The sequence below is a fragment of the Simochromis diagramma genome, unplaced genomic scaffold, assembly GCF_900408965.1.
Source record: "Simochromis diagramma unplaced genomic scaffold, fSimDia1.1 OVJJ01000483.1, whole genome shotgun sequence".
Classification (NCBI taxonomy): Eukaryota; Metazoa; Chordata; class Actinopteri; order Cichliformes; family Cichlidae; genus Simochromis; species Simochromis diagramma.
This window is the reverse complement of record NW_024386835.1, coordinates 7200916-7213450: the sequence shown is the minus strand read 5'-3', so window position 1 is coordinate 7213450 and position 12535 is coordinate 7200916. Positions and strand designations below refer to the sequence as shown.

Here is a 12535-nt window from a genome sequence, read left to right as displayed (position 1 = left end):
CACAACTTGTAAGATTTCACTAAATGTTCCTTTAAAAAGAAAGAATTGCACTGAGTGGTCACTGTTGGGTAAACTTTATTAATAAAAATACAGTTATTTAAAGAAAATGTGCATGCAAATTAAGGCAAAATAGTAAAAATCAGACATTGTGGTGGCAGAATTGCATAGGCAGTAGGTGCAGTGTGAATGACTTTGGAATTTGACCCCTCTTGTTATCTAACCCTCCCAGCTAGTGGTTTCAGAGCTTTGATGTCAGTCTTTCGCAGAATTCAAAGTCCTTGACCGCGAGGGCAGCATCCCGAGCTAAAGGGATAGGCAGAGTCAGGGAACAGTCGCTATCAACATACTTTCCGGTTACACCCTCCAGCTCCTCTGCTACAGCACAATAGATTGTGCTCACTGCCCCTGCTTCTGGTGACTGAAAGGGAGATTAGGAAGGTGGAGAGGAAACATGAAAATTAAGGTCAACAAACATCCTTAGAGCTACAAATATGCAGCTGGAAAACATGTATTCCCAGCCCTGTTTTGTGCCTAGTAGAGCCAGTTGTTGAGCACTGGATGACACTACAGATACAAGTCACAGATGAATAACTTTCCCTTACAATATATTGTAAGGTAATGTTAGGGGGTGCAAGTATATAATAATTCTGCCTCTACACACCACCACAGTGAATGCTAAGTCAATGTCCGACTGAAGTATTAATTCAAGGGGGTGAAAATCCTTGGACATTACCAAATGCACCAAATACTGCACTGGGTAGGCTCTTTAGAGGTTTTCTGGCAAAGCCGCATTTGGCCTTGCTAAAAGCTACCAGTGGTTTGTATTGTGCTGTAAACGTTCTGTATTTCCATTCCAGGTGTCTCTTGATTGTAGACTTTGACAATGATAGGAAAATGTAAAAGTCTGCACTTCAATCACTTCAGTTGTTTAATATGAAATCTATTTTGGCGATTGAGAGAGGTAAAGTTACAAAATTGGTGTCACTGTTCAAAAAGTTGTGGACCTAACTGTAGGTTTCTTTTCCCACTTTGCAGCAGATTATCCCATGTTTAAAATGTCAATATAAATGCGAGAACAGATGTATACATCTGAGAGACAAGGCTAAAAATGAAAGAGATGAGGATACAACCACAAGGGGAAAAAAGCAAAGAATAAGAACAAAGGATTCCTAAGATTCCTACAGCAGGAAAGCTTCATTTTATACTTAACCACAGATATGTGAAATGTTTTAGCGCTTGAACTTGTTATTCTAGTTTTAGCAGTTTGGTTTGTGCCATCATTGAAACCAGTCTGGATTTGGTATCTTATTTTAGTTTGGTTGCCTGTTTCAACTTACCTTGAAAAAGAAAAACCCAATAAGGTTGAAAATCCAACGGACCCAAAACGAATAGTGTCTCATTACTTCTGTCATCACAATACCGGGGTGGACGGAGTTTGCAGTTACATCTATGTAATGATAAAAGTACAACAAAAAACAACACTGAGATGGTCACTGAAAAGGTAAGCACTGAGGGTTTGATAGGATGTTGAGAAATTAATTTTATCCTAAGTATTAGAGGCTGGAGTGGGTGAAGCAGGTGGAGCTGGCCTGCTTTTGATGGTACAAACTGAAGTTCAGATGCGGACCTATATGAGACTTTTTCTGTAATCAAATAACATCATCCAACAAGTCACCGTTCAGCCTCTAATGATTGCTAGAGATTGACTTTCAGCATGATGCAAAAACTGAAAATGAAAGTTTAATACTTTCTAGAATCTAGAATCTCTCAGTATTTTACCAGCATATTTTATGAATATTCAAGGCCAGTTTCATCTTTCAGATTTCTTAGAAAAACAGACAAACTACTGTATAATGTATGGGGCAAACAATACAAATACAGAGAGGAGCAGGAAGCCCAACAAACAATGATCCTATGAGAATAATTTTAAAGACTGATCATCATCAGAGTGCATTATTATTTAAATCACATAAAGCCATGGCTTATGTGTATTTTTAAATCTGAATGTGATCATCATCCATCTTTTGTTACTGCTTCTTATTTTGTCATTTATTTTCTTTCAGTGCTCTTCCAATGGCAGAGATCCCTCCTGTACATTCATAATATTTGCTTTCCTGTAGCCTACCTGTGCCTTTTAGTCTGCGTGCTAGCTCGTTGGTACAGATGATATTGTGCAGCTTAGTGTTGTTGTAGACTTGATCCATGCAATAGCTCAGGTTCTTGCCGTGAAAATGAGAAAAGTCCACTTTACCCCTCTTGTGGTTGACTGAGCTGACGCTGACGATACGGGATGGAGACGAACTCTTCATCAGGTCTGGAAAGAATATGAAACACGTTGTGGCAGCAAGGATACGATGAGAAGAGGAGACACCAAAAAAATGGCAGATATTTAGGATGACCTGACAATTGCAGGCAGTAGTGTATTATGCATTTCGTTTTCTCAACACAGTACATCCCCTGTGTTAAATAGACCCCACAGTCTTACCCAGCAGCAGGTTGGTGAGAAGAAAAGGTCCCAGGTGGTTAGTAGCAAAAGATTCCTCAAATCCATCTTTGGTTATGTTCCTTGGTAAACCTGATTGATAAAAAGTTAAATCCCTAGAATTAAAAGTTGATCTAAAAGTTGACGTCATAAATCAGACTAGGTTTTCTAAGCTTGATGTTTAACACAAGGCTAGCACACCGTGTACCACTCTCTGGTACTCTGTGTGGTGTTTTAGTACAAGACAACTTCAGAAAGTTGGAACACTGCTTACATAATGCAATGATTTACAAATCTCTGCTTTGTTTGGCAATGGAACATAGAACATAGTGGTGCTAAAAAGAAACAGATGAAGGAACATGGTAACATGAACGGGAATAAAAATAGCATCTTAAAGAGGCAGAGTTTCTCAGAAGTAAAGATGGGAAGTGTTGAAAATATTTGGCATATCATGAAATTAGCAGCTAGAATACTTTATCAGACAAGAATGGGATAACATTCCTTGCCAATAAGTCTAGCAGCTCCGCAGTTTGATGCATTCGATGTCCCCAGACATTTATAGACTGTTGTTAAAAGAAGAGTGGATGGTACCCCCCCATACTTTAAATGTTTACGTCTTCTATCTTCTAAAATAAAATATTGGTTTATGAGATTTGCAAATCATTGCACTCTGTTTTATTTACATTTTACACAGCATTCCAACTTTTTCAGAATTGTACTTGTAAATATTTGTGTTGCTGCCCTGCAAAGTCTGCCATACAAATTCGAGATCGGAAATGTCAAATTGATTTTAGATCGTGGGACACATATGTGCCACTTTAATCGTAAGCGACCATCAAAATTCCCCTTTATGTCAGTGTAAAGTAGTTCAACTGCACATTTAATCTCTGAAATATGGCAATATAAGATAAAGAAGTGCTATTTAAACAGCATGTCTCAGTTTGCTTTACATAAAAAAGAAATCCTACTGTAGTAAAAGAAAGAAATCTGTAGAGTTGTAATGTAAAGTAATGTGTAAAATTACAGAAAAAGCTCTGGTAGCCCATTGTCTAAACTGTCCAGTAATTATAAAGCAGAAAGTTTTTGTTAATTCACAGACATTTGTCATATTTTATTTATCTATTTATCTATTTTAATGCGGACACACAAAATTGTATAGCTGTGAAAAAGAAACAGGAGCTTTTCTGTGGTTTATTGTTTATCTATTACTTTATTACTTTGGTGTGGTATGAATGGCTGTGGGGGAGATGTGTATAAATGTGTCAAATTGATGAAAATACAGTTCAGGTGCAAAATATATGCCATCCTTCAAATTTTCCAAAGACATCCAGCAGACCTGGTTGAAGTCTTTATTAGGCTGATTTTGGCACCCTGTTCTAGATTGTTTAGCTATTGCGAAACGTTGCTTTCTGTATCCAGTCACAACAATGATCCATTTGTTTAGGCCCCTGATTTCTGTGTGCATCTCCTCAATCCCTGCTGTCATGCTAGATGAAACTGTTGTTCAATGATTCACTCACTAAACAAAAAAACCCAAACAGACATGTTTTTGTGTGTTTTTGTTTTTGTTGTTATGCATATTAGAGCTGGCTTTTAATTTTCGACAAATTAAATTGAATATAGTCCCTGGCCAGCTGATGTGTTTTACATTAGAACAAGCCTTACTTGCTGTTTGCTCGCCAACTTTAGTAGAACTGCGTTTTCATTGATAATTTATAATAGCTAGCTTTTTTTGCTACATCTCACAACATTGTGTGTTAGATTACTATTTTAACACAAAATGTCCAAATGAAACGCTCAAATTGTTCCAAATTCTTCCAGGTTTGACCTTGTGATGTACAACAGTGTTGCTTTTATCTTGTAAAAATGTTGCCATTAATATTTAAAATTTTGATTTTTTTTCCATATTTGAATATATTTTCCCCAAACAGTTTCAAATAAAATAAGAAATGTAATTCATTTGCCTATTTCTAGTTTGTGTGTATGTGCTCATCTTCCTTTAGTTATGAGCAGTGAGCGTGATTTGGTGGTTGTGTTGAAATCCTCGGACCGGCTCTGCTTGTATCACCTGATACTCCAGCATTGTTGACGAGGATGTGCAGCGCCTTCTCCTCTTTAAGAATCCTCTCAGCAAATGCTCGGACAGAGTCCATACTGGAAAGGTCCACCAGACGCAGATGTACATCCAAGTTTCCTGTTTTTTCCCTAATTTCGTTAAGTGCTGCTGTGCCCCTTGCCTCGCTCCGACAAGCCAAGATAACACGAGCCCCACGACGTGCAAAGTCCAGGGCAATGAACTTTCCAATCCCTAGCAGAGTGGAACAAAACAAAATATTACTTGTTGAAATATGCTTAAATAACAGATTAATCAAAAGACAGATTTACATAAGGTCTAAAACCTAAAACAAACATTATGATTTTATTCTAAGTTTAAGGAGTTTTCACATTATCTGGGCATTTGTTCTGTGTTTGCTTGCAGATATGCAGCTTAAGCAGACTGAAGCAGATCTTTATTGCTCAGAAACTGTGACATGTTTTATACACACATATATGTATGTATATCGCATATTAGTGGTTTTAAAACATATACCCAAATAGGTGAAGACCCGAATCTTTCTAAAAAAAAAAAAAAAGCGAGGATGAAAGTGAGGACAAACTACTAAAAGATAGTTGTTCTTATCTCACTCACTGAGGGAAGGTTAACTGATATCATGAAATGATGCAATCTTTAAACAGTTCTCCATTACAACCAAACCCCTTTAACATTTAGAACTGAAAGGAAAATATTTCCTCTCCTAAACCTTAGAGGGAAACAGTTTTATTTGAGAGCATCATGTCAGGTTTTTGTTGCAACTAAATTCAACTTTATTATTTCTATAGTGCCATTTCACAACAACAGTCATCTCAAGGCAATTTGAACTGATCCTGGAGTGTCGAAAGAATCCCCAACAATAACACAACCACCTCCGAGCAAGACGTTGGCAACAGTGGGAAGGAAAAACCTTGTTTTATTATTAACCAGGTTCTGAGAGCTAGCTGCTGCATCACGTTAAGGGGGGAAAGGAAAGAGGAGAGAGCAGAGAGAAAGAGCTAAAAGGTAAACCATGGAAGAGGAGGTTATAGAGTTCAAGGTCGCCTGATCAAGCCCTAACGATAAACTTTATCAAAAAGAAAAGTTTTAAGCATAATTGTAAAAGCAGATAGAGCGTCTATTTCTCAAATGCAAACTTGCAATTGGTTTCACAGTAGAGGTCTTTACCCCCCCCCCCTCAGCTTTCTTCCCCCCATGTCATTCTATGTCAAGTCTTAGTGTCACATCTGTCTATTTCAGTGATGGCGTCCTATTTTATTTTGGTAACTGGTTGTGCTCTTTGTCTTTTTATACATAATTAATTCAAGCTGTTTCACATTCCCCACCTGTTTCCCATTACTACCCTCAATGTGTCTTCGTATAAACAGCCACATGTGTTTCACTGTATTGCCTGAATACTGTTACTATGTAAATGGGACATTTTAGTTTCTATTCTGGGTTTTTGTTCAGACGATCTTCAACTGAGATATGTGGCTTGCGTTTTGTTTTAGATTTGGTCTTTGCATTCTGCATTTTGGGTCTTCGCTTTACACACTCTAAATCACGTTTTAATCAAGTCCCAATTCTTACGGTTTCCCACAACTCTCACTTTCCACGAACGTCTGGTTGGTGGATGACTTTGATGTTCCGGTCAGGAACTGTGGAGCTGAATTATCTTTTCTTTTGCTGGATGATCCACTGCAGCTTATGGGCAAACTTGTTTTATTAAGCAACATTTTTTTTGTCATCTTCATGCACATGTTATCATCTGGGATAATTTACAAACGGGCCTCAATTTTGACACCACATATGCTGAACACGTGTGCTGAGAGGATTTTTAAAAAGGTACACACTCAGTGAGTTATCTTCCTTTGAAGTCATTTAAATTAGCAGCAAGGAAAACTTCCAAAAGACAAATCTAAACCACAAACACTTCCACATTTCCACTAATTGTCATTTTCTTTCAATTATCCATCATAGAGAGTGTATCAGTGTAGCAGACACACACATACACACACACACACACGGGAGAGACTTCTTTGCTAGCTTCATATTTACATTGTGTGGAATCAGTTTGTTTAAATTTAATTAAACACACTTTAGTCAGAAATATGTTGCTAAGTTTTTTATTAAATAAGTCATAAGCAACGCTACATCAGGTAATAATTGTCATCAGTAACTTTGATTTAGAGACTCCTATAATGACCAAAATTACAAAAACCACAATTAATACAGTGAGTCTTTCCCACTGTGTCTGATTGTTTATCTGACAGTCCGGTATTATTACCTTTACTGCACTGAACTAAATATTCTACCTCAGTCTTTTATTGTGGTCACAGTAGCATTCGAGCATTCCAAAGAGCTACGAAAGCACCTTTAACAGTGGCGTTGTCTTTGGGTCACTTTGTAAGTGCAAATTCAGAGTAAAACTGTTGGATAGACTCAATAAGCAGGTTATTTATATCACATCTCCCAGTTCACAAAGCGAGTATTACTGTTTTCAGTGCTTTCACTTATTCCCACGCTCTTATTCCCGCATAACTGGAAAATGTGTTTTAATTCCTCAGAAGCTGGAAGATGGGTGTTTAAGTATACACATATTTGTATATTTATATACACAGAGATAATCCAGTGTGTTAGACTGAAATGGTTGCAGTCTTTTCTGTGTTTCTACTCTCTTTCTACTTTGAAAGTGTTCTATTGTGTTTCTTTGACTGTATTCTAAAAAAAACCCAAAACATATTTGGGTAATGGTAAAAAATGAGGCTGTTGATAATCAGACATTTCCCAGAATTTTTTTAGCTCTTTGTGGAATAATCTTGTTGTTGCACACATACACATTTATGCCTGACAGACTGTGCTGAATTTGGCATTTTTTTGCATCCATTTAACCAAAGAAATGGTAACAGATTATATGGCTCCTAGTAACAAAGTGGATAAAGTTACAATTTAACCCTCATCCTACTGAAATATTTAACAGGCATAGACTACCAACTGCATAAACTTCCTTGGGACATCAGAATAAATTACCTTAAGAACAATAGCAAATAATATATAATAGTGTTTTCTTTTAAAATGACTGTACTCCCCTTGATACTGTGTGATGCTTTAGTTTAACATCCATGCCAAACATTAAGTGAAGAAATCCATCTTAAGACTGCGTAGGAATATGGATACTTTTGACTGAGGTCCTCAGGGACCCCATGATATTTGTATTTTTTTTAAAAACACAGAAAACAGTGATGTGATCACTCCAGACTGACAAAGTCATAAAACATTTGGACGTGTCATGGCCTCTGGGTTACTGATCCAGGATTTTGAACTCAAAACACAATGCCCTGGGTCACTGCCCTCTGAACAGTGTCTGGGAGGCTGTGGTTGCTGCTGCACGCAATGTTGATGGTGAACAGATCAAAACACTGACAGAATCCATGGATGGCAGGCTTTTGAGTGTCCTTGCAAAGAAAGGTGGCTATATTGGTTGCTGATTTGTTTTTGTTTTGTTTTTGAATGTCAGAAATGTATATTTGTGAATGTGGAGATGTTATATTGGTTTCACTGGTAAAAATAAATGATTGAAATGGGTATATATTTGTTTTTTGTTAAGTTGCCTAATAATTATGCACAGTAATAGTCACCTGCACACACAGATATCCCCCTAAAATAGCTAAAACTAAAAACAAACTAAAAACTACTTCCAAAAACATTCAGCTTTGATATTAATGAGTTTTTTGGGTTCATTGAGAACATGGTTGTTGTTCAATAATAAAATTATTCCTCAAAAATACAACTTGCCTAATAATTCTGCACTCCCTGTATACTGATACTGATAAGCACTCACTGACGCATCACCCTCCCTACCCCGGATCCAACGCCACCTCCAACGCTTACCTCCCCCATGATGTGGACATCGGGTCAGCTGGAGGCGCAGTCGAAAGATTGCAGCGGTCCCAGATCAGATGTACACACTGGAACTCTTTCCCATGTTGCTTGTCTGTGTTTATTGTGTTATGGTGTGTTGATACCTGTGCATTCCTGTATTATCCTTTTGTGTTGCACATTTCAATCTTTTTTTTCCTCGCTACCTGGCCTGACCTGTTTCCCCAATGTGATGTTTGTATTGTACACTCAACAAAAATATAAACGCAACACCTTTGTTACTGCTCCCATTCCCCATGGGATGGACGTAGAGACCTAAAATTCATTCCAGATACACAATATAACCATCCCTCCCAAACAGTGGTCACAAATCAGTCCAAATGTGTGGTAGTGGGCACATCTGCTATATTGAGATAATCCATCCCACCTCACAGGTGTGCCACATCAGGATGCTGATCTGACATCATGAGTAGTGCACAGGTGTACCTCAGACTGCCCACAACAAAAGGCCACCCTGGAATGTGCAGTTTTTTGCGCTATTGGGGGTCTGGGGACCCAGAACCGGTCAGTATCTGGTGTGACCACCATTTGCCTCATGCAGTGCAACACATCGTCGCATGGAGTCTATCAGATTGTCAATTGTGGCCTGTGGAATGTTGGTCCACTCCACTTCAATGGCTGTGCGAGGTTGTTGGATATTCGTGGGAACTGGTACACGCTGTCGTATACGCCGGTCAAGCACATCCCGAACATGCTCAATGGGTGACATGTCCGGTGAGTATGCTGGCCATGCAAGAACTGGGACATTCTCAGCTGCCATCTGCCCTGAACAATGTGAACCATGATTCATCCGTGAAGCGCACACCTCTCCAACGTGCCAGACGCCATCTAATGTGAGCATTTGCCCACACAAGTCTGTTACGGCGACGAGCTGGAGTCAGGTCAAGACCCCGATGAGGACGACGGGCATGCAGTTGAGCGTCCCTGAGACGGTTTCTGACAGTTTGTGCAGAAATTGTTTGGTTGTGCAAACCAATTGTTCCAGCAGCTGTCTGGGTGGCTGGTCTCAGACGATCTTGGAGGTGAACCTGCTGGATGTGGAGGTCCTGGGCTGGTGTGGTTACACGAGGTCTGCGGTTGTGAGGTCGGTTGGATGTGCTGCCATATTCTCTGAAACGCCTGTGGAGACGGCTTATGGTTGAGAAATGAACATTCAATGCACGGGCGACAGATCTGGTTGACATTCCTGCTGTCAGCATGCCAATTGCACGCTCCCTCATTGCTTGTGGCATCTGTGGCATTTTGCTGTGAGACAAAACTGCACATTCCAGGGTGGCCTTTTGTTGTGGGCAGTCTGAGGTACACCTGTGCACTACTCATGATGTCAGATCAGCATCCTGATGTGGCACACCTGTGAGGTGGGATGGATTATCTCAATATAGCAGATGTGCCCACTACCACACATTTGGACTGATTTGTGACCACTGTTTGGGAGGGATGGTTATATTGTGTATCTGGAATGAATTTTAGGTCTCTACGTCCATCCCATGGGGAATGGGAGCAGTAACAAAGGTGTTGCGTTTATATTTTTGTTGAGTGTATGTACGGTCGGCAAGGTCTGTCATCTCGGTTGTGAGCAAAAGACCTGCAGCTGACAAATAAAGGCTATCTCATCTCATCATCATCTCAAATATTAGGTGATGTGCTGGGCATGAAAATCCAAAGCATCAAACATTTTGACGGCACATAAAAGGTGTGTAGCTAACATTGAATGTCTCCTTCCTAATCATTGTTGCCTCTACCTCCTACATTTTTACTATACTGGTTTTAGTGCTTCTCCTATTCTCTAAACAACTCTGTTACCTTTAGATTTAATAAAGGCGCAAGAACTCATAGGTTAGATTGTTAGTCCTTGAATAAATGTTTAATGTAGGTGAAATTTTAGATGACACTTTGTTGAACACCCTTTGATCTGGAGTAATAAAAGGAATTTTTCGATTTTTTTTTTTAAACTTCCAAGTAAACAATTAACATGCTTCAAGGTCACCTTATCTATATTAGTGCAGCACTGCAACTCCCGAAGAATGAGATTTAGCATTTTAGGTTTAGAATGACTTTAAAATAGATGCATATAGATAGATGCATAGATCATGGTACTGGTCATAATGAACAGCAATGGGAACTATATTCTAAGACCACAAAAACCTCCTAATAACTTTAAACAGCAGGGATACTGAATGCACACATGTAAGTGTCTGAGAGCTGAGAGGAATGAAAGCTGGAGTTAGAACCACTCCATTTTACCACAGAGTTTTGCCTCGATTTAAGTCGCGGTCATGCAGAATCTCTGACAGATTTTTACACGATCTTAAACATCAAAGCATGTCGGCCGCTTTTCAGTGTAATATTTTTTTTTATTTTTTTTGAAGTGCAACAAATACAGCCTCTCTTCATGTTCTTGCTGCTACCTTGTTATTTCCTGTAATTCCTGTAAATGAGACCCTCAATTTAGTGATGACACACCCTGGGATCACAACAATTGGCGGATAAACCTTCATAGCCATGGAATGTGAAGCCCCCCCCCCAACATACACACACACACACACACACACACACACACACACACACACACACACACACACACACAATAAATAAAAAAATACAAATAAAATAACCCCCAAGCCCCCCAAACAAACAAACAAACAAACAAACAACAAAAAGACCTCAAGAATTCAGAATTTTAACAGCAAAATTCGCCTGCAGCTCTGTGTTAGTGGCTCTTAATATTCAACCAACCAGTATTGGCTCCCGTCACTATGGCCGTCTTCCCTGTCAGCCGCACGGCGCAGGCTTGTGGATTCCAGCGGTTTCGCATCTGCAGGCGCACAACAGCAGCCAGTAGCGCCGTCGAAACAGCCCAGAATGGGTGATAGAAGAAACCCAGCCAAGCCATCATCCTGCCGATGAGTCTAACGTCCGCGGGAAAGAAATAGACTGCTTTCCCACCTCTCACCGCTTTAAGTAGGCGTGTTATGATTCAACTATCCAAGCACGTGGTTTAATCTTATATCGGAAGAGGAGTTGTTTTGTTTTTTCTTCCTTGCACTGTCTAGCTTTTGTTATCGTCTCTCTATAAACTTTGGAGATTTGTAAGAGGAGAAAAAGCCGTCAGGTTTAGTCTGCAGAGCTAGCTCGGAAATTACATTTAAACAGACAACCTCTTTATCCATATTCAAACCATCTGGGCTGGTGAACGATGGAAGTGTTCATTTATTCAAATTAAGCTTGATTTTTTGGAGCCCTGATCGACTTGGAGTGGGGATCTCACCAGTTTGCAGAATAAGAGACAAGTAAGCAAAAGTTCAAGCATATGGATGTAATTGCTCTACCAGATGCAGTTTTAATGGAACACATTCAAGCTGAACACATGGTCCTATCCATAGCTCTTCCATGAGCTCACATCAGTGAGAACAAATACATGACCCACTTTAAATCATACACATTTGGCATTAGGTAGTGTGAGATTATTCTCTTATCATATGTTATCTTATATCTGTAGTTAAAGTAGTTGAATTATGTTAACTGCTGTAGGTCATATAATATCCTTTAGTCTAGATTGTGTGCTGTGTATGTAGCTTAGTTTCCATTATATTTTTGGGTTAAAAGAATGTGACCATTTTTGGATTTGTTAGACAGGTGTGCATTACCCTGTACCCTTGATCTGCGGTGAAGGTGTTACACTCTTTCTTGACATGTCAGACTGCTAAATCATGAAGAGAATGTTGTGTGCAGAGGACCTTGTGCCGATAATAGAAGAAACAGACCACATTCCATACCCCCACCTTTACAGAGAGCAGAAAAATAAGGAGCCGAGGTCATAACTTAGGCGCCGTGTGAGAGAAAGAATGTGAATGTTTAGGCTTTTACGACTAGGTGGGGGCCACTAAAGGCTATAAGAACTTGAGTAACCCTCCACCAGTTTGAGATTTGCTGTGACCCTCTTCATGCATGTCTCCCCATCCGGATGGCTTGTGCTCATAAGTGTTGAATTGTATGGGAATAAAGAATTGTTGATTGAGCATTTATACACCGAGTATTGTCCT

The 12535-nt window shown here is 39.3% G+C and overlaps 1 protein-coding gene across 1 annotated transcript; it reads right to left on the bottom strand.

The window, feature by feature from the left end:
- Positions 1 to 58: 58 nt before the first annotated feature.
- Positions 59 to 11448, bottom strand: zgc:64106 (uncharacterized protein LOC393348 homolog). Its single transcript, XM_040029111.1, has 6 exons — positions 11229 to 11448; positions 4551 to 4790; positions 2486 to 2575; positions 2126 to 2314; positions 1338 to 1447; positions 59 to 418 (listed from the first exon to the last, which is right to left on the bottom strand). Exons 1-6 carry the CDS (start codon positions 11386 to 11388, stop codon positions 239 to 241), a joined length of 969 nt encoding a protein of 322 aa, XP_039885045.1. The 5' UTR covers positions 11389 to 11448; the 3' UTR covers positions 59 to 238.
- Positions 11449 to 12535: the final 1087 nt, after the last annotated feature.